The sequence below is a fragment of the Oncorhynchus gorbuscha genome, linkage group LG01 (assembly GCF_021184085.1).
Source record: "Oncorhynchus gorbuscha isolate QuinsamMale2020 ecotype Even-year linkage group LG01, OgorEven_v1.0, whole genome shotgun sequence".
In the NCBI taxonomy this organism is placed as follows: domain Eukaryota; kingdom Metazoa; phylum Chordata; class Actinopteri; order Salmoniformes; family Salmonidae; genus Oncorhynchus; species Oncorhynchus gorbuscha.
In genome coordinates, this window is record NC_060173.1 from 67,637,421 (window position 1) to 67,659,791 (window position 22,371).

Consider the following 22,371-nt stretch of genomic DNA (forward strand, 5'->3'; position numbering starts at 1 on the left):
TACTGTATAATTACCATATCAATAACACTAGGGGAAGATTAAAATACTGGGGTCTGTTGACAAACTTCACCGCTCAATGCTTTGTATTTTCATGACTGACATACCTGAGTGTTATTACAAGCATTTCTGTTTAGGAATTTAAACTCAAGGGACAATTGATAACATGAGATCATCTCCCTGTCAATGCTTTCGAGTATTACTATCAAGAGACAAAGCTTGCCAGGATTACAATGATCACAGAAATAAATATAAAAAGATAAATGCATGGTTTATTGTAGGAATTACCAACAATATTTTCATCAAAGTTCTGGCATTCAGACAGTTTTGTTTATTCAAAGTAAAAATCCACAGGTAAGCATCCCACATGTTCCTGCTAGGAGGCAGGGATACGGGGCACAGTCAGTTGGAGCTCAAAGGGTGTTGCGGCTGCCACATGTTCCTGCTAGGAGGCAGGGATACTGGGCAGTCAGTTGGAGCTCAAAGGGTGTTGCGGCTGCCACATGTTCCTGCTAGGAGGCAGGGATACGGGGCAGTCAGTTGGAGCTCAAAGGGTGTTGCGGCTGCATTAATTCCGTTCAGTCAAGCATCCGAGGACAATGTCTCTGCTTTCCCCACTTCTTCAACAAACTACCTACCTGAGGCCCTATTCCAAACCAATCACTCACTCACTCACCCCACATCCCTGGGCCCTTGGGAATCTGAAAGGACTGGATTACTGGGAGCAATATTAATTCAGCCGTAAAAAAAAAATATTTTACTATACGGTAGAAAACCAGTTGGGACTAGAGCTCAAATTTATGCTAAAACTCTGCCTTACATTCAATTAAGCGAGCCCCAGGTTGTTCCCCACCGCTTAAGCTACACCAATCCAATAATTTCAAATCCCAAAGAGGGGAAGTCGACAAGAAACCTAAAGATAAGTGCCAAATGTCTGGTTTAGAATTGGTCCCACAACTGGTCACTACGACGATCATGTCATCAGTGACATTACGTGCTGGTGTCTGACATCGAGGTCTCAAGCATCATGTCGCTCTCGTACATGTCACACTCCAGGGGCAGCGAGCGCCGAAGGGGCGTGTCCAACGAGGCCTTGTCCTGATTGGACGGCAACGTCTCTAGGACCATGATGTCGCTCTCCTCCAGAAGTGGCGTGGCTCGAACGTCACTTGGTTCCGTTGACATGTTCAGCATCTTCATCAACACTGGCGTGCTCAGCGTTCCGCGGACTTTGTCCTTTATGTCCGTCCCTGAAAGACACATTACCATTAAAATGCTGAATGTACCATCAGTGTTCAAGTCTGAACTACCTTATTCTTATAGTCAGTCTGTGAAGAACTCCTTGAGCCCTCAGTCATGAGCTGTGGCATCACATCGGTGAAAGTCTGCGCACACACACACACACACACGGCTCTCAATCCTTCAGTTTCCAGCCAAGCTACACTACAGCACCTTTCAAACATTATCCAGTGTTCTTTCCCTATATTTTGAAGTTGTGTGCGTTTATGAAAACACGAGTATTTCTTCTATATGTCATAATATCGGACCGTATTTTGGTGGTTGTATAGATCGCCAGTTATAACTCCCTGCAACCTTCCATCATGTGCTAGCTTGCCTTGATCATTTATAATTGTCAGCCATATTCTAGCTACACTATATGATCAAAAGTATATAGACAACTGCTTGTCGAACATCTCAATCCAAAATAATGTGTATTGGTATGGAGTTGGTCACCCCCTTTGCTGCTATAACAGCCTCCAGGGCTCTGTGCAGGCCAGTCAAGTATTTCCACACCGATCTCGACAACCCATTTCTGTACGGACCTCGCCTTGTGCACGGGGGCATTGTCATGCTAAAACTGTTGCCACAAAGTTGGAAGCACAGAACCGTATATAAATGTCTGTATGCTGTAGCGTTAAGATTTCCCGTCACAGGAACTAAGGGGCCTAGCCCGAACCATGAAAAACCTCCCCAAATCATTATTCCTCACCCACAAAACTTCAGTTGGCACTATGCATTGGGGCATCCACCAAACCCAGATTCGTCCATTGGACTGCTAGATGGTGAAGCATGATTAATCACTCCAGACAACGAGTTTCCACTGCTCCGGTGTCCAATGGTGGCAAGCTTTACGCCACTCCAGCCGATGCTTGGAATTGCGCATAGTTATCTTAGGCTTGTGTGCGGTTGCTCAGCCATGCAAACCCATTCCATAAAGCTCCCAACGAACAGTTATTGTGCGGACATTGCTTCCAGAGGGAGTTTGGAACTCAGTAGTGAGTATTGTAACAATGACAGACTTGTTTGATTTTATACGCTATGCACTCGGTGGTCATGTTCTGTGAGCTTGTGTGGCCTACCACTTCGCAGCTGAGCCGTTGTTGCACACATGTAATTCACCCACAAGGCACACGCTAGCAACTAGACTAGGAAAAAGTAAAACCGAAAACTTAAAATCAACAGTTGCCTTGTATCAAGTCTGATGTTCATTGTTAAAAATACAAATCGTTATTTTTTGTTTTGTTTGTATAGGTGTTCTTTTGTTTGTATAGGTGTTCTAACATGGGTTGCAAAGTAGTTTTACCCATGTAGGAAGTTTGACCTATGTAGGCATCCGTGTCTCCAATGTACATCTCAATGCAGTGGCCGAGCATAGTCACAGAAAACGTGTCATCTCTTTTAAGACCGAGTGCCTGTCAAAAAGAAGCAAAACTCAGTTGTTGTAATAACATACAAAAATGTGATATGTTGAATAAATATTGCTATACATGGTCATGTCAATGGATTTAACATTTTAAATAAAGGAACAAAAACACCCAAAAACTGAATAACCAGTACCGTGTGAAAGTAGTCGATGGCGCTCTCGAAGTCTCCCATGAGGCTGTGCACATATCCGATGACCGAGTAGGTTGAGGCGTGCTGAGGGATGAGAACCAGGGCCTGGCGGTGGTACTCCAACGCCTGGTCATACTTCCTATTGGAGGACAGAACAAAATAACCAATCAGACAGTTCTCCCAGAGCCAATCTAGATCTGCCTGGTCTGGGTGTGTTCCACAGGAGGTTGGTGGCACCTTAATTGTAGAGGATGGGCTCCTGGTAATGGCTGGAGCAGTATAGGTGGAACCATGTGTTTGATAGCGTTCCAGACATTATTATGAGCCGTTCCTCCCCTCAGCAGCCCCCTGCGGTGTGTTCAGAGATCCAAAATAAGATGTGTTTACATCTTCCTCTCTCAGACCGGTGTCCAAATAGTAGTAGTTTTCAAATTCACCACATAGGAAAACAGCCCATCATGTTTTGTACAAATCAAATACTGAACCATGTGTATGTCATTCACAGGAGTTTGACTTAAACTGAATCAATCAATTGGTCAGTACACACTGCAGTTCAGTTAAGAAGCCTTTATTGAAATAAAAACAAAACATTAACTGCAAGGTGCAGATTACCAAAGATTGCCCTTTCCATAAAGTACCCAAACCTTTTCAAAACCTCCACTTGTACCGCAAAGCCTCTCTCTAGATCTGCTGAGTGGCTCTTACGCATTATTCATGAACAGATCTGTGCATGAATACTCAATTAGAGACCTACTTATACAGAAGGACTGAGGAGAGCAAGTGTGTCTCTCTGAAAATAGTCAGAGGAGAGAGAGGTCCTATCATCACCTCAGGCTTTCCACCTGAAATACCGCTCAGGTTAATTTTGGATCCCTGTACTTTAACGTAGTACATGGAAGACAGTAGATAAATGCCTGCCTACCCATCCCATAAGTGTGATGAGAACATGGAAATTACAACGATGGCATCATAGGAGAGCTACAGATACAGAGATATGCCAGTCAGAACTTCCTTTCTGTTCAGTTCCATCCCCTCAAAAGATGTGTCACAAAGCCAGCTATAAATATTCTGGATGAGCTAAAGCTAGTTAGCTTCAGTTTGCTCCACATTTCAGCTCAGGATTCATCCATATCACAAAGGTGGATATCTAACCAACACCTTCCACATGTTGCACATGGACAACCCAGGATGATTCATACTCACTTCAGTTTTCGACAAACGTGACCCAGGTTGTTCAGGAGAGGCTCCCACTTGTCCACGGTCACCTGACAAATAAAAAAACTGAAATCATGGCAAAAGAGGACTGTTTGCATTGAACAGAACTCTGAAACTGAATCTTACAACTCAACGATACTGGCTGCCAGTTCTTAACCCTCATACTATCGACTGGTAACCCAAAGGCGGTTTATTAAATTCTTAAAATTGACCAGGTAATTAACAAATCTAAATAATGTGTTTCTGTATCAATATGGACTTAAATATTCAAGACCTTTGGGGTCCTGTTGACCTGTCACCCCCCCCCCCCAAAAAGTATATATAATAATCTGACTATAGTAATTTCACAGATATTATTTGAATCTAGGTTTCTCTGGAGACATAAGATATCACCCCATGTGTGTATTGTCTAAGAAGGCAAGTCATTCTAGCACAAATCTAAAAATATCTTTAGTTGAATCCAGGATTCTCTGGAGACCTAATAAGTTATCCATACCACCACAAGAGGGTGAAGGGGGACCTGTAGAATTGATTTTGACTAGATAGACAGAACACCTGCAGTGATGATGCACCTTATGTTGCCTAGTGGTTAGAGTGTTGGAATAGTAACCGAAAGGTTGCAAGATTGAATCTGTCGTTCTGCCCCTAAAGGCAGTCAACCCACTGTTCTTAGGCAGTCATTGAAAATAAGAATTGACGTGCCTAGTTAAATAAATATTTGTAAAAAATTAATACAAATGTACGCCTATGGTTATAAGTATAACCGTGAACAAAATTTTACCTTGAAATTAAAAAAGTGTCAGTACTAAGAATACCTGGTAGAACTAATACAGAAACCAGCTACCCTCTATATGAACAGTGCTCTAGTCATGTGTATTCTCAAAAAAAGCTATTTTACAGGAAATGTTATAAATACCAGAATTCCTATAATATTCTGTGTTTGAGACTTGTTATGGTATTTGGGGTACTGTACATTTGGTTTGAAGTGACTGAGGAGTTTGGCATGCTTTTTGAAACGTCCTACAGTAGGCCCTACCACTCCCAACGTCTAACTAGCAGAGATGCCAACACTGCCCGTAGGGTAAGTACATGTTTTAAAACATGTCTTATTGTAACTAGGCAAGTCAGTTAAGAACAAATTATTATTTACCTGACGGCCTACCACGGCCAAACCCTCCCCTAACCCAGACGACGCTGGGCCAATTGTGCGCCGCCCTATGGGATTCCCGATCATGGCCGGTTGTGATACAGCCCGGGATTGAAACCAGGGTCTGTATTGATGCCTCTAGCACTGAAATGCAGGGCCTTAAGAGCGCTGCGCAACGCGGGAGCTACAAAATAATATATCTTTATGAGCATATAACTTGTACTTGCCAACCTTCCTTACCCATTAGAATTGACCCCTAACTTTTGCTCTCATCTCTCCTGTCCAGGTGCCATCTCCCTCTGTTGTACATAGGGCTGGAGTATGGCCTTACTAACAACTCTAAACTGGCCGAGCGCTTCTTCAGCCAGGCCTTGAGCATCGCACCAGAAGAACCCTTTGTCATGCACGAGGTGGCCGTGGTGGCCTTCCAGAACGGAGAGTGAGTAACACGCGTATTATTATTTTTGCATGGTCTATGCACACTCACAGGGCCCTGCACACAGACACTACAACACAATCACTCACACACAAATATACTGACTACACACACATACCCAATCAGCAAATACCTGCTACTCTGTTTATCATATATCCTGATGCCTAGTCACCTTATGCTTATACATATCTACCTCTATCACTCCAATATCCCTTCACATTACTGGAACTGACTGACTGTGTGTGTGTGGGTGTGTGTGTGTGGTATTCTTGCTTTCTCGTGTTAATTTTATTTCTAATGTGTTTTTCTTGTTTTTAGTATTACATTGTTATTGGGCATTTCACCATACTTGTACATGGGACATTAAAACTTAAATGGGGAAAATGTATATTTTTGTTTTACAGAATATGCAAATTAACTGTGCTAAAAGTTCTGGTAATTTTGATTCTCCAGATAACATTACTACATGTCTTATACTGTTTTAATAACAATTTTGCTATGCCTATTGGGGGAAAAAGCAACAGTTTCTTATTGGGGTCAAAGTAAACCCAGTTGATAATCCATGCATGGAAAAGATGTTGGTCGTATGATTAAGAAGTCCCAAAACTTAAAGATTCGAACATGATACGTGGCACTCGATTGAAATGAGCAGCTACCTCGTTCCCAATGGCTTTGATCTTGTCCATGGCATCCAGGAACAACTTCTCAGCTGTTTTCCAGCTGAAAAGGGAAGAACCCAAGACATTTCAGCAAAATCCACACATGAATAAATAAATAAAAATTAAGGCAATAGTACCTTTCACACATCGTGTCAGCCTGAACAGTACTGTGCTCGTTCAAATTGTCTTTTCAAATGGTCCTTTCCAGCACAGTTCCAGCAACTATGGTGGACACGTTGCCAGGCACAGCTGTTGGATAATCTTTTCCCGACTAAATAGACAGAACCCGTGTTTTTAGTCACAACCTAATCTCTATTAACCCAGAAGTAAAATCTTACGTAATTTGGTCAGCTGCGTCTAAGAGTTCAAAGTTCAGATTTCCGGCAAAGATGTCGCGACCCTCACAAAAGGAAAAGTACTCATCCAAATGTGAAGGTATTCTACATCATATTCGGGTGCACGTGCGTGTCTGTGTGTGAGTAGAAATACACATTATCCCAGTATGTGTTAGGGCCAAGATGATGCGGGTATCGAGACACTCGTTAGTATCGTGACAAGGAAAAACAAGAAGCAAATTCTACTTCAGGAAAACAGCCCATTGTTACACATACAGCAGGGTTTTAAAGGACTAAAGACATTAGTCTGCTTTGTGTTTTCATTTTTGACGTGGAAAAAATATTGCAAATTCTAAAAACAACAAAAACACATGAGAAAGCAAGCATCACAGTCAGTCGGTTCCAGTACCATATTTACAATGTGAAGGGATATTGGATTGATAGTGGTAGATGTGTAAACATAAGGCATCAGGATAAACATAAGGCATCAGGATAAACAGTTGAAGTCGGAAGTTCACATACACCTTAGCCAAATACACCTTAGCCAAATACATTTAAACTCAGTTTCACAATTCCTGACATTTAATCCTAGTAAAAACTCTGCCTTAGGTCAGTTAGGATCACCACTTTATTTGAATAATGTGAAATGTCAGAATAATAGTAGAGAGTATGATTTATTTCAGCTTTTATTTCTTTCATCACATCACGGGTCAGAAGTTTACATACACTCAATTAGTATTTGGTAGCATTGCCTTGAAATTGTTGAACTTGGGTCAAACGTTTTGGATAGCCTTCCACAAGCTTCCCAGAATAAGTTGGGTGAATTCTGGCCCATTCCTCCTGACAGAGCTGGTGTAACAGAGTCAGGTTTGTAGGCCTCCTTGCTTGCACATGCTTTTTCAGTTCTGCTCACACATTTTCTAGGTCAGGGCTTTGTGATGGCCACTCCAATACCTTCACTTTGTTGTCCTTAAGCCATTTTGCCACAACATTGGAAGTATGCTTGTGGTCATTGTCCATTTGGAAGACCCATTTGCAACAAAGCTTTAACTTCCTGACTGATGCCTTCAGATGTTGTTTGAAAATATCCACTTGATTTCCCTACCTCATGATGCCATCTATTTTGTGATGTGCACCAGTCCCTCCTGCAGCAAAGCACCCCCACAACATGATGCCGCCACCCCTGTGCTTCACGGTTGGGATGGTGTTCTTCAGCTTGCAAGCCTCCCCCTTTTTCCTCCAAATAGAATGATGGTCATTGTGGCCAAACAGTTCCATTTTTGTTTCATCAAACCAGAGGACATTTCTCCAAAAAGTTGCTGAGCAGCCTTTCAGGTTATGCCGATATAGGGCTCGTTTTACTGTGGATATAGATACAAAAGTATCTTCACAAGGTCCTTTGCTGTTGTTCTGGGATTGAGTTGCACTTTTCACACCAAAGTACGTTCATCTCTAGGAGACAGAACGAGTCACCTTCCTGAGCGGTATGACGGCTGCGTGGTCCTATGGTGATTATACTTGCGTACTATTGTTTGTACAGATGAACGTGGTTCCTTCAGGCGTTTGGAAATTGCTCCCAAGGACAAACCAGACTTGTGGAGGTCTACAATTTTTTTATGAGGTCTTGGCTGATTTCTTTTGATCTTCCCATGACATCAAGTAAAGAGGCACTGAGATTGACGGTAGGCCTTGAAATACATCCACAGGTACACCTCCAATTGACTCAATGATGTCAATTAGCCTAACAGAAGCTTCTAAAGGCATGACATAATTTTCTGTAATTGTCCAAGCTGTTTAAATCCACAGTCAATTTAGTGTATGTAAACTTCTGACCCACTGGAATTGTGATACAGTGAATGATAAGTGAAATAATCTGACTGTAAACAATTGTTGGAAAAATTAATTGTGTCATGCACAAAGAAGTTGTCCTAACTGACTTGCCAAAACTATAGTTTGTTAACAAGAAATTTGTGGAGTGGTTGAAAAACAAGTTAATGACTCCAACCTAAGTGTATGTAAACTTCCGACTTCAACTCTATGATAAACAAAGTAGCAGCATATATACTGATTGGATGTCAGTGGGTATGCATGTGTGTAGAGTCAGTATAAATGTATGTGCATATTATGACTGTGAGCAAATGATGGAGTGAGTGTTTGAGTTGGAGTGTCAGTGTGCCTGAGTGTGCAGGGACCTGTGTGTGTGCATAGAGACCATGCAAAAATAATATTCTGCGTGTTACTCACTCTCCGTTCTGGAAGGCCACCACGGCCACCTCGTGCATGACAAAGGGGTCTTCTGGTGCGATGCTCAAGGCCTGGCTGAAGAAGCGCTCGGCCAGTTTAGAGTTGTTAGTAAGGCCATACTCCAGCCCTATGTACAACAGAGGGAGATGACACCTGGACAGGAGAGATGAGAGCAAAGGTTAGGGGTCAATTGGGGCGGCAGGGTAGCCTAGTGGTTAGATCCCAGAGCTGACAAGGTACAAATCTGTCGTTCTGCCACTGAACAGGCAGTTAACCCACTGTTCCTAGGCCGTCATTGAAAATAACTTTCACACACATCCTGTTCTGTGGGGGTATCTGGGTGTCCATGTGCGTGTGCGGAAGGAGAGTCTGGGTTCAATAACAGTACATACCCCTTCATCAGTTGGGCAGCGGTGAAGTAAGCAGCCATGGCCTGGTCGTGTTCACTCTCCACCGCAAACGAGTGACCGTAGGCGATCCATGCCGGACCGTACGTCCGCTCCAGAGTTGTTGCCTTGCTGCGGGAGACAGAATTAGGATGTTCGTGTAAATAAGAGATATTCTACTCAGTCACGGAACAAATGCAGAGTAAATATTATTATTAGTATGCAAGTAATACAGTACCAGTCAAAAGTTGACACTTACTCACGCCAGGGTTTTTCTTAATTGTGTACATTGTAGAAGAATAGTGATGACATTACAACTATGGAATCATGTAGTAACCAAAAAAGTAACCACCTTTATGACAGCTTTGCACACTTGGCATTCTATCAACCAGCTTAAGGTAGTCAGTCACCTGGAATGCATTTGAAATAACAGGTGTGCCTTGTCAAAAGTTAATTTGTGGAGTTTATTTCCTTCTTAATAAGTTTGAGCCAATCAGTTGTGCTGTGACAAGGTAAGGGGGGTATACAGAAGATGGTCTTTTACCAAATAGGACTAAGTCCATTTGATGGCAAGAACAGCTCAAATAAGCAAAGAGAAATGACAGTCCAGCATTACTTTATGACATGAAGGTCAGTCAATACAGAACGTTTCAAGAACTGAAAGTTTCTTCAAGTGAAGTCACAAAAACCAAGCTCTATTATGGAACTGGCTCTCATGAGGACCGACACAGGAAAGAAGACCCAGAGTTACCTCTGCTGCGGAGGGTAAGTTCATTAGATACCAGCCTCAGAAATTGCAGCCCAAATAAATGCTTCACAGAGTTCAAGTAACAAACATCATCAACTGTTCAGAGAAGACTGCATGAAATCAGGCCTTCATGGTGAAATTGCTGCAAAGAATCCCCTACTAAAGAGGAAAAGACTTGCTTGGGCCAAGAAACACGAGCAATGGACATTAGACCAGTGGAAATCTGTCCTTTGGTCTGAGGAGTCCAAATTTGAGATTTTTGGTTGAAACAGCCATGTCTTTGTGGGATGCAGAATAGGTGAACAGATGATCCCTGTATGTGAGGTTCCCACCGTGTAGCATGGAGGTAGTGTGATGGTGCCTTGCTGGTGACACTGATTTATCTAGAATTCAAATCACACTTAACCAGCCTACGCCATCCCATCTGGTTTACACTCAGTGGGACTATGATTTATTTTTCAACAGGACAATGACCCAACAAACCTCCAGGCTGTGTAAGGGCTATTTGAACAAGAAGGATAATGATGGATTGCTACATCAGATGACCTGGCCTCCAAAATCACCCAACCTCAACCCAATTAAGATGGTTTGGGATGAGTTGGACTGCAGAGTGAAGGAAAAGCATCCAACAAGTGCTCAGCATGTGGTAACTCCTTCAAGACTGTTGGAAAAGCATTCCAGGTGAAGCTGGTTGACAGAAAGCTTTGCAAAGCTGTCATCAAGGCAAAGGGTGGCTACTTCGAATAATCTCAAATATAAAATATATGACTTGTTTAACACTTTTTTGGTTACGACATGATTCCATGTGTCATGTCATATTTTAACGTCTTCACTATTATTGTACAATGTAGAAAATAGTAAAAAATAAAGTAAAGTAAAAAACACTTGAATGAGTAGGTGTCTCCAAACTTGTGATTCATCAGCAAGTGAATTAATCAAAATATTTGGATATCAACATCTGACTGCTGAATAGGCCTGGCAATAAGAACATGACATCTGGTACCTGAGATATCTACGAGCGTGTTCATTTTTGTGACCGACCATTAGATAGTAGCATCCCACAGCAAACCAAGAGACCTAGATGAAAACAACGCTTACCATTTGGTTAGTGGTCAAATATTAAATCCATTTTAAAAAAAAATTTTTTTTTAAACATACTGTACCAATCAGAGCTTGGACATATGCCCTGTCAAGATGCAAGTATAGAGGGGTATCACAGGAGGTTGGTGGCAGCTTAATTGGGGAGGAGGGTAATGGCTGGTAGCAGGATGAACGGTATCAAACACGTGGTTTGTAGGTGTTTGATGCCATTCCATTTTCTCCAGCCATTATTATGAGCAGTATTCCCCTCAGCAGCCTCCTGTGGCGGGTATACTCATAGCAGAGGAAAGTAGTGGGAAACAAAGCAGGGGTTATACTTACTGGGTTGTTGGGATACAAGTCCACAAGCTTGTGTGAAAGGTAAAACAGTTCTGTGGGGGAATAAAGAGCAGAGAATCATGGTACATATATTTTCTCTCTCCAAACAATTTTCCTGAGTATGTATGAATAAACACACTTAAAAAGGATAGCATCAGCTGTATTACCATTTGCTTTGCTGAGCTCCACCAGTGTTCCTATATGAACAGGTAAGCAGTTGGCATGGAATGGGTCTTTCACCATCACCCTTGAAGAAACAAAACATTCAGGTGATATGTAGACGGGGCCAAATTATAAGTATGCAATTTATACCCTATTCACAGAACTGGAGAGAATAATACTCCAGAGTGTACAAAACATTAAGAACTCCTGTTCTTTCCATGACAGACTGACCAGGTGAAAGCTAGGATCTCTTATTCAGGTCACTTGTTAAATCCACTTCAATCAGTGTAGATGAAGGGGAGGAGACAAGTTAAAGAAGGAATTTTAAGCCTTAAGAAAATTGAGACATGGATTGTGTGTGTGCATTTCAGAGGGTGAATGGGCAAGACAAAATATTTAAGTGCCTTTGAACTGGGGGATTAGTTGCAGGGGCACCGTTTGTGTCAAGAACTGCAACGCTGCTGGGTTTTTCCACACTAAACAGTTTCCGTGTGTATCAAGATGGGTCCACCACCCAATTTGACAACTGTGGGAAACAATGGAGTCAACATGGGCCAGCATCACAGTGGAAGACTTTCAACACCTTGTAGAGTCCATGGCCAATTAATTGAGGACGTTCTAAGGCAAAAGGGGGTGCAGCTTAATATTAGGAAGGTGTTCCTCATGTTTTGTACACTCAAGTGTAGATCATAAGATCTTATGAACAAAAAAAGGTTTGGCCGTTTTAACACCTGCAGACTCATCTTAAAGTAACCCGTACAAACGAACTGAAGTAGTTTTGTGCCAACAATTCGTTAAATATGTGTCCCCCAATGTCATATCTCCTAAATATAGGACAGACATTACAAAACCTTATGATTTTTCAATGCTTCTACGGGCTATAGTAGTTAGGCCAAATTCAATATTTCATCAAATAATATATTTGTTTTTATACCTGAAGGGTACTTAAAATTCAAAATCAAATTGCGAAATGATCCTTGGTATGACCATCTTTAAACCATTCCATATGCTCCTTACCTACCTCTCTGATTTGGTCCTGCCGTACATACCTACACGTACGCTACGGTCACAAGACACAGGCCTCCTAATTGTCCCTAGAATTTCTAAGCAAACAGCTGGAGGCAGGGCTTTCTCCTATAGAGCTCCATTTTTATGGAACGGTCTGCCTACCCATGTCAGAGACGCAAACTCAGTCTCAACCTTTGTCTTTACTGAAGACTCATCTCTTCAGTGGGTCATATGATTGAGTGTAGTCTGGCCCAGGAGTGGGAAGGTGAACGGAAAGGCTCTGGAGCAACGAACCGCCCTTGCTGTCTCTGCCTGGCCGGTTCCCCTCTTTCCACTGGAATTCTCTGCCTCTAACCCTGTTACGGGGGCTGAGTCACTGGCTTGCTGGGGCTCTCTCATGCCGTCCCTGGGGGGGGTGCGTCACCTGGGTGGGTTGATTCACTGTTGTGGTCAGCCTGTCTGGGTTGGCGCCCCCCCCGCCTTGGGTTGTACCGTGGCGGAGATCTTTGTGGGCTATACTCGGCCTTGTCTCAGGATGGTAAGTTGGTGGTTGAAGATATCCCTCTAGTGGTGTGGGGGCTGTGCTTTGGCAAAGTGGGTGGGGTTATATCCTTCCCGTTTGGCCCTGTCCGGGGGTGTCCTCGGATGGGACCACAGTGTCTCCTGACCCCTCCTGTCTCAGCCTCCAGTATTTATGCTGCAGTAGTTTATGTGTCGGGGGGGGCTAGGGTCAGTTTGTTATATCTGGAGTACTTCTCCTGTCCTATTCGGTGTCCTGTGTGAATCTAAGTGTGCGTTCTCTAATTCTCTCCTTCTCTCTTTCTTTCTCTCTCTCGGAGGACCTGAGCCCTAGGACCATGCCCCAGGACTACCTGACATGATGACTCCTTGCTGTCCCCAGTCCACCTGGCCATGCTGCTGCTCCAGTTTCAACTGTTCTGCCTTATTATTATTATTCGACCATGCTGGTCATTTATGAACATTTGAACATCTTGGCCACGTTCTGTTATAATCTCCACCCGGCACAGCCAGAAGAGGACTGGCCACCCCACATATGCTCTCTCTAATTCTCTCTTTCTTTCTCTCTCTCGGAGGACCTGAGCCCTAGGACCGTGCCCCAGGACTACCTGACATGATGGCTCCTTGCTGTCCCCAGTCCACCTGACTGTGCTGCTGCTCCAGTTTCAACTGTTCTGCCTTATTATTATTATTCGACCATGCTGGTCATTTATGAACATTTGAACATCTTGGCCACGTTCTGTTATAGTCTCCACCCGGCACAGCCAGAAGAGGACTGGCCACCCCACATATGCTCTCTCTAATTCTCTCTTTCTTTCTCTCTCTCGGAGGACCTGAGCCCTAGGACCGTGCCCCAGGACTACCTGACATGATGGCTCCTTGCTGTCCCCAGTCCACCTGACTGTGCTGCTGCTCCAGTTTCAACTGTTCTGCCTTATTATTATTATTCGACCATGCTGGTCATTTATGAACATTTGAACATCTTGGCCACGTTCTGTTATAGTCTCCACCCGGCACAGCCAGAAGAGGACTGGCCACCCCACATATGCTCTCTCTAATTCTCTTTCTTTCTCTCTCTCGGAGGACCTGAGCCCTAGGACCGTGCCCCAGGACTACCTGACATGATGGCTCCTTGCTGTCCCCAGTCCACCTGACTATGCTGCTGCTCCAGTTTCAACTGTTCTGCCTTATTATTATTATTCGACCATGCTGGTCATTTATGAACATTTGAACATCTTGGTCATGTTCTGTTATAATCTCTACCCGGCACAGCCAGAAGAGGACTGGCCACCCCACATAGCCCGGTTCCTCTCTAGGTTTCTTCCTAGGTTTTGGCCTTTCTAGGGAGTTTTTCCTAGCCACCGTGTTTTTACACCTGCATTGTTTGCTGTTTGGGGTTTTAGGCTGGGTTTCTGTACAGCACTTTGAGATATCAGCTGATGTACGAAGGGCTATATAAATACATTTGATTTGGTTTGATATGTTAGGTTAGCTGTTGGGGAAGGGGGAATTAGACTGAGGTTATAAACAAACAAAAAAAATGGTTAGTTTCGCAGATTAACACCAGCAGACTGCCAATAAATCTCAAGAGGAACCGGTCTATGTATTTCTAGTTAAAAGGTTAAGGTGGGCCAGCGATTAGTTATCAAACTTACATGGATGTGAGTTTGTAGCACATTTTGAAGTCGCAGTTGTAGTAATGCCTCTCTGCGATGGAGACCACCACATCCAAGTTGTCCTGGAGACCGTTGACAATCTCTGGGACCACCATATCACTGGGTTTGTTATACTGAGGGAAGGAAAGAGGAATGGATGGATGGAGGGACAAAAAGGGCGGGGAGAACATTCTAGGGTCATGCTGTCATGGTTACTGGTTGACTGACAAGGGCAGCTGTAGATGACCAATACGACAATAGGAGTAATTGTACTATGGTTCATTCTGAACTATAGGGCAAAATCCAAAGTGATATACGATGACCTACTGCGGCGGTTGTGAGATTCTTTGTCGGTTATTGTCATGCAAAAGACTGTTCGTCTCACAGTAAATGACCGTTAACATAAGCAAGTTAAGCCTCTAGGCCTCCACGCATACCAAGTGGCTGATGCGTGCCTTTGGAATATCTACAATTTAAAAAGTCTGATTTATCAATTTAATATACACCATCACAATAAAACCATGATTTATTTTAGTCAGGTCTAAAGAAACATGATACAAGAAAATGCATTTCAGTAGAACAGAATACGAGTTTGCCTACTGTATGTTATCTGGCTTGTTCATTTGGCAGACAAGCTTTGATTAGAAGTCCCGTTCCATTATTTAATATTATAGTAAGAACAATGATACTCAACTTAACATGAATGAAATGGATATTTCCCCATTCTGGAGAGAATGCACATACGTGGCTACGTTGAGTGATTTGAAACAGGTCCTATATTTAGTTATTTGGCAACTTCAGTTGTGAATGATAAGAATGTCTTAGAAAATCAAAACATGGGTTGCATGATGCGACTATAGGCTACTGATGATTTAACAAATTGCAAAAAAATGCTTGCCCAATTATTTTTGAAAACACATTTAAATTCCTTTTACTAGGCTATTCAAAATCAAATACAAATTCCGTATAATAACAGGCTAACCGAGCCGCCCTGCAAAAGCAATGAACCAACAGCATCGCCAAGGGCTATACGTTCTCTCCCAGACATGGACATACATTTGAGCATAACATAGTCAATATTAAAATGAAATAATTATAATAATCCACACTCAAATGAGATTACTCGAATGTGTTTAATTGGAGCAAGACCAATTATGTCCCAAAATCTGTTTGATTATGATTGTATTGTAGAACGGCTTAATCATCATTTTAATTCAGGTTTGTTTTCTGTCTTGGCCCAATAACCCTATGCATAAGCTCTAATATGTGTATGGGTGTTTTGAACTGATCATCACCTTAGAAGGCGTTTTCCATTTTTTTTTGTGTGTTAGGCTTTGAAACAGAATCCACAACCATGTTTTGCACTCAGTTTCAACCTGCCGTTGAACTTCTTTCTTCAAATTGATCATCACAGTTTAAGTGAGTTTTAAAAGCAGGATTCTGTGTTGGATGTGATTTCCAATTGCTTTTGCAGAGTGGTTGGGTACTACCAAAGCTTGTCCGGAGTGCATAAGAGGAGATGACCGTGACTCAATGGTCACGTATAATTTTACTGTATAATTCTACCACAGCCCTATGATGACCTGGGTATTCAAGTACAGAAACAACATTGTGATCAACATCGACTGTGTAAAAACGGAAAAGTAACATCGGAATCTGAACAGAATTGATGTCCTGACATGGAGGATAACAGTGGACGTACCTTCTTCAATTTATTCTCAAACAGGAAGTGAAGTAATTCATCTTCCTCCTCAGTGCACTGTTGGCTCAGAGGAAGTGAGTCCAGGAAGTCCTTTTCTATTACACACAAAAACGACCGGTCTTCAAATGGGGGGCTTAGGTAAAAAATATATACAGTGCATTCGGAAAGTATTCAGACCCTTTGACATTGTTCCATTACAGCCTTATTCTAAAATTGACTAAAATATTTTTTTCCCCCTTTCAATCTACACACAACACCCAATAATGACAAAGCAAAATGGGGTTTAAAAAAAAAATGGAAATATCACGTAAGTATTCAGACCCTTTATGCAGTACTTTGTTAAAGCACTTTAAACAGCGACTACAGCCTCGAGTCTTCTTGTGTATGACGCTAGAATCTTGGCACACCTGTACTTGGGGAGTTTCTCCCATTCTGCTCTGCAGATTTTGGGGCGGCAGGTAGCCTAGTGGTTAGAGTGTTGGGCCAGTAACCAAAAGGTTGGTTATCGGTATCATTTATTTTTTGGCAAGGAAAATATCAGATATCGGCCAAAAATGTCATATTAGTGCATCACTATATTTCATTTATTTTATACATTTGCTAAAATGTAAAAAATAAAAAAATATATACAAAAAATAGTTCTTGGTGTATTGTGTGTAGATTGAGGGGAAAAAAACTATTCAATCAATTTTAGAATAAGGCTGTAAAGTAACAAAATGTGTAAAAAGTCGAGGGGTCTGAATACTTTCCGAATGCACTATACACACTCATCTGCCTACATAGCATACATGGTACAACTACATTTACCCTACAGATACATCAGTAAGTACAGTATCGTTATTAAAAACAAATGGCACAAAATAATCTATATTAGTCCTGCTACACACGTCACCTTCCTGAGCGGTCAGCATGTGATGGGACGTTAGAAGGTCGAAGGCTTCAAAGCAGTACACGTCCAGTTTCAAGGCCTCTTTGTAGCTGGACGTGGCCAGAGGCCGGTTGTCCATAGCATCATAGATCTTCCCCCGCAACAGACAAATAGAACTGTCGATCTGAGAGGGGGTGAGTGGGAAGTGAGGAAGAGAGAGGAAGATGAGACCACAGGGGTCAGGACCACTGAAGCAGCATCAGTCGGGGAGGCCTCCAGGGGACACTGACATAAAGACCTACACATTAATTTTGTATGAATGTGGCTACTGGGCGGACAGACCCCTTTAATAAATATGACAATGACTACTACAAAAATGAAAATGTATCACTTTCAAAAGGAATAATTCATGAAAATGCAGCCATGGGGTCTTTGAATACAGTGTTGCCATATTAGTCACCCACAATACAGTATGCAAATACTATAGTTAACCTGTAACCACAACACCATAAATGTGAAGGAACTGGGGATTTATATAATGTTATTAAATCACACTAAGAGGCTTGAAAACAAACCTGGAATTACAGGGCCACAAAAACAAAATGGACCCTATTGTGTCAGAGCTGAGACTCACAGAGGCAGGGCTCATCTCCCAGTCCTTGGGCGACTGTTGTATCCCATGGTCCTCTTTGACATGCTGGTCCAGCAGCTTCTTGCTGGCTGGCTCCTCCATGTCCAGGATGTCTAAGGCCTGCTGGAACTCTTTGGCAGCATACTGCACAAAACAAACAATAGGTTAGTGCTTCCAATGGGTCAGGTAAGTTAGGAGCATGGTGTTGGTAAACTCAGGGTTGTAGGTTTGATTCCTGCATAGGCCACATAATTAATATGCTGGCAGTTCTGTAAGACCATTTGGCTAGGAAGACGCTGCTAAATGACCATATTGGAGAATAACAGCACAAATACGATGAACTTGTACTTGTCTCTAGTCTAGTGGAAAGTAAACAAATAGTGAGAGAAAACATGTTCAAAAGAACACATTAAGGTATAGCTAAAATACAAGTGAAGGGGAGGTGAGCCTACAGCTTTTGTCCCATTAAAAAATAAAAAAGAGAATTTAAAAGAAAGTGTCTAATAGACATGACATCGGTCACATTGACCCTCTGGCCCAAGGACTCTTTGTGGAATCAAAGTCTAATGATGATTTTCATTAACGGTCATGTCTGGATTATATTTTGGTATGATAGACACATTTAGCTACCTCCGATACATGGCCATCACTGCATTATATGAATGATATGTTCGCAAGGAATAATGGCGCCAGAGGGCATTGGCTGCCGGTTTACAGGCTCCTAACCAATTATAGTTCTACAACTGCACCAGCGAGAGCATCCTGACTGGGCATCACCGATTGGTATGGCAACTGCTCGGAATCTTGCTGGCTGGCGCCGACAGAGATGGCCGCCTCGCTTCACGTTCCTAGGAAACTATGCAGTTTTGTTTTTTTACGTGTTATTTCTTACATTAGTACCCCAGGTCATCTTAGGTTTCATTACATACAGTCGAGAAGAACTACTGAATATAAGATCAGCGTCAACTCACCATCGGTACGAACAAGAATATGATTTTCGCGACGCGGATGCTGTGTTCTGCCTTTCAACCAGGACAACGGAATGGATCCCATGCGGCGACCTCCGTAAAAGAGGGAAACGAGACTCCGGAGACCGGCACATCGTGCACCACTCCCTAGCATTCTTCTTGCCAATGTCCAGTCTCTTGACAACAAGGTTGATGAAATCCGAGCAAGGGTAGCATTCCAGAGGGACATCAGAGACTAACGTTCTTCGCTTCACGGAAACATGGCTCACTGGAGAGACGCTATCGGAGGCGGTGCAGCCAGCGGGTTTCTCCACGCATCGCGCCGACAGAAACAAACATCTTTCTGGTAAGAAGAGGGGCGGGGGCGTATGCCTTATGGCTAACGAGACATGGTGTGATGAAAGAAACATACAGGAACTCAAATCCTTCTGTTCACCTGATTTAGAATTCCTCACAATCAAATGTAGACCGCATTATCTACCAAGAGAATTCTCTTCGATTATAATCACAGCCGTATATACCCCCCCCCCCCCAAGCAGACACATCGATGGCTCTGAACAAACTTTATTTGACTCTTTGCAAACTGGAATCCATTTATCCAGAGGCTGCATTCATTGTAGCTGGGGATTTTAACAACGCTAATCTGAAAACAAGACTCCCTAAATTTTATCAGCATATCGATTGCGCAACCAGGGGTGGAAAAAACCTTGGATCATTGTTACTCTAACTTCCGCGACGCATATAAGGCCCTGCCCCGCCCTCCTTTCCGAAAAGCTGACCACGACTCCATTTTGTTGATCCCTGCCTACAGACAGAAACTAAAAAAAAGAAGCTCCCACGCTGAGGTCTGTCCAACGCTGGTCCGACCAAGCTGACTCTACACTCCAAGACTGCTTCCATCACGTGGACTGGGAGATGTTTCGTATTGCGTCAGATAACAACATTGGCGGATACGCTGATTCGGTGTGCGAGTTCATTAGAACGTGCGTTGAAGATGTCGTTCCCATAGAAACAATTAAAACATTCCCTAACCAGAAACCGTGGATTGATGGCAGCATTCGCGTGAAACTGAAAGCGCGAACCACTGAATACAAACAGTGCAGCTATTCCCTCCGCAAGGCTATCAAACAAGCTAAGCGTCAGTACAGAGACAAAGTAGAATCTCAATTCAACGGCTCAGACACAAGAGGCATGTGGCAGGGTCTACAGTCAATCACGGACGACAAGAAGAAAACCAGCCCAGTCACGGACCAGGATGTCTTGCTCCCAGGCAGACTAAATAACTTTTTTGCCCGCTTTGAGGACAATACAGTGCCACTGACACGGCCTGCAACAAAAACATGCGGACTCTTTCACTGCAGCCGAGGTGCGTAAGACATTTAAACGTGTTAACCCTCGCAAGGCTGCAGGCCCAGACGGCATCCCCAGCCGCGCCCTCAGAGCGTGCGCAGACCAGCTGGCCGGTGTGTTTACGGACATATTCAATCAATCCCTATACCAGTCTGCTGTTCCCACATGCTTCAAGAGGGCCACCATTGTTCCTGTTCCCAAGAAAGCTAAGGTAACTGAGCTAAACGACTACCGCCCCGTAGCACTCACTTCCGTCATCATGAAGTGCTTTGAGAGACAGGTCAAGGACCATATCACCTCCACCCTACCTGACACCCTAGACCCACTCCAATTTGCTTACCGCCCAAATAGGTCCACAGACGATGCAATCTCAACCACACTGCACTAACCCATCTGGACAAGAGGAATACCTATGTGAGAATGCTGTTCATCGACTACAGCTCGGCATTCAACAACATAGTACCCTCCAAGCTAGTCATCAAGCTCGAGACTCTGGGTCTCGACCTCGCCCTGTGCAACTGGGTACTGGACTTCCTGACGGGCCGCCCCCAGGTGGTGAGGGTAGGCAACAACATCTCCACCCCGCTGATCCTCAACACTGGGTCCCCACAAGGGTGTGTTCTGAGCCCTCTCCTGTACTCCCTGTTCACCCACAACTGCGTGGCCACGCGCGCCTCCAACTCAATCATCAAGTATGCGGACGACACAACAGTGGTAGGCTTGATTACAAACAACGACGAGACGGCCTACAGGGAGGAGGTGAGGGCCCTCGGAGTGTGGTGTCAGGAAAATAACCTCACACTTAACGTCAACAAAACTAAGATGATTGTGGACTTCAGGAAACAGCAGAGGGAAACCCCCCCTATCCACATCGATGGAACAGTAGTGGAGAGGGTAGTAAGTTTTAAGTTCCTCGGCATACACATCACAGACAAACTGAATTGGTCCACTCACACAGACAGCATCGTGAAGGCGCAGCAGCGCCTCTTCAACCTCAGGAGGCTGAAGAAATTCGGCTTGTCACCAAAAGCACTCAAACTTCTACAGATGCACAATCGAGAGCATCCTGGCGGGCTGTATCACCGCCTGGTACGGCAACTGCTCCGCCCACAACCGTAAGGCTCTCCAGAGGGAAGTGAGGTCTGCACAACGCATCTGACGCATCTGCCAACACACTGACACTGACTCAACTCCAGCCACTTTAATAATGGGAATTGATGGGAAATGTAAAATATATCACTAGCCACTTTAAACAATGCTACCTAATATAAATGTTACATACCCTACATTATTCATCTCATATGCATACATATATACTGTACTCTATATCATCTACAGCATCCTTATGTAACACATGTATCACTAGCCACTTTAACTATGCCACTTTGTTTACATACTCATCTCATATTTATATACTGTACTCGATAACATTATTATTATTATTATTATTATCTACTGTATCTTGCCTATGCTGCTCTGTACCATCACTCATTCATATATCCTTATGTACATATTATTTATCCCCTTACACTGTGTATAAGACAGTAGTTTTGGAATTGTTAGTTAGATTACTTGTTGGTTATTACTGCATTGTCGGAACTAGAAACACAAGCATTTCGCTACACTCGCATTAACATCTGCTAAACATGTATATGTGACAAATAAAATTTGATTTGGAACTGACCGCAAGGCGCTACAGAGAGTAGTGTGTATGGCCCAGTACATCACTGGGGCCAAGCTTCCTGCCATCCAGGAACTCCATAACAGGCAGTATCAGAGGGAGGCCACCCTAGTCGTAGACTGTTCTCTCTGCTACCACACGGCAATCGGTACCGAAGTACAAAGTCTAGGTCCAAAATCCTCTTTAAAAGCTTCTACCCCAAAGCCATATGACTGCTAAACAGTTCATCAAATGGCTTTTATTTATTTTTACACACTGCTGCTTCCTGCTTTTTATTGTCTATGCAAAGTCACTTGACCCCTACCTACATGTACAGATTACCTCGACTAACCTGTACCACATTGACTCGGTACACACTGGAAATGGTGTCAAAGTTATATTTTTATGTTACTTTTTTCTTACCTTC

The 22,371-nt window shown here is 43.2% G+C and overlaps 1 protein-coding gene across 2 annotated transcripts in view; it reads right to left on the minus strand.

Annotated features, from left to right (window-relative positions):
- Positions 1 to 249: 249 nt before the first annotated feature.
- The window catches only part of LOC124041402 (cell division cycle protein 16 homolog), a 40,021-nt gene continuing 17,899 nt past the window's right edge, over positions 250 to 22,371 (minus strand). For both annotated transcript variants that reach the window (XM_046358940.1, XM_046358931.1), the window contains 14 exons: positions 17,970 to 18,110; positions 17,360 to 17,519; positions 16,468 to 16,562; positions 14,766 to 14,899; positions 11,589 to 11,668; positions 11,425 to 11,474; positions 11,006 to 11,079; positions 9,261 to 9,386; positions 8,869 to 9,021; positions 6,287 to 6,350; positions 4,036 to 4,097; positions 2,836 to 2,971; positions 2,582 to 2,690; positions 250 to 1,247 (listed from right to left, as the gene is read on the minus strand). In XM_046358940.1, coding sequence (XP_046214896.1) covers positions 988 to 1,247; positions 2,582 to 2,690; positions 2,836 to 2,971; positions 4,036 to 4,097; positions 6,287 to 6,350; positions 8,869 to 9,021; positions 9,261 to 9,386; positions 11,006 to 11,079; positions 11,425 to 11,474; positions 11,589 to 11,668; positions 14,766 to 14,899; positions 16,468 to 16,562; positions 17,360 to 17,519; positions 17,970 to 18,110 — 1,644 coding nt within the window. In that variant the 3' untranslated portion in view covers positions 250 to 987. The remainder of the gene's footprint in view (positions 1,248 to 2,581; positions 2,691 to 2,835; positions 2,972 to 4,035; positions 4,098 to 6,286; positions 6,351 to 8,868; positions 9,022 to 9,260; positions 9,387 to 11,005; positions 11,080 to 11,424; positions 11,475 to 11,588; positions 11,669 to 14,765; positions 14,900 to 16,467; positions 16,563 to 17,359; positions 17,520 to 17,969; positions 18,111 to 22,371) is intronic.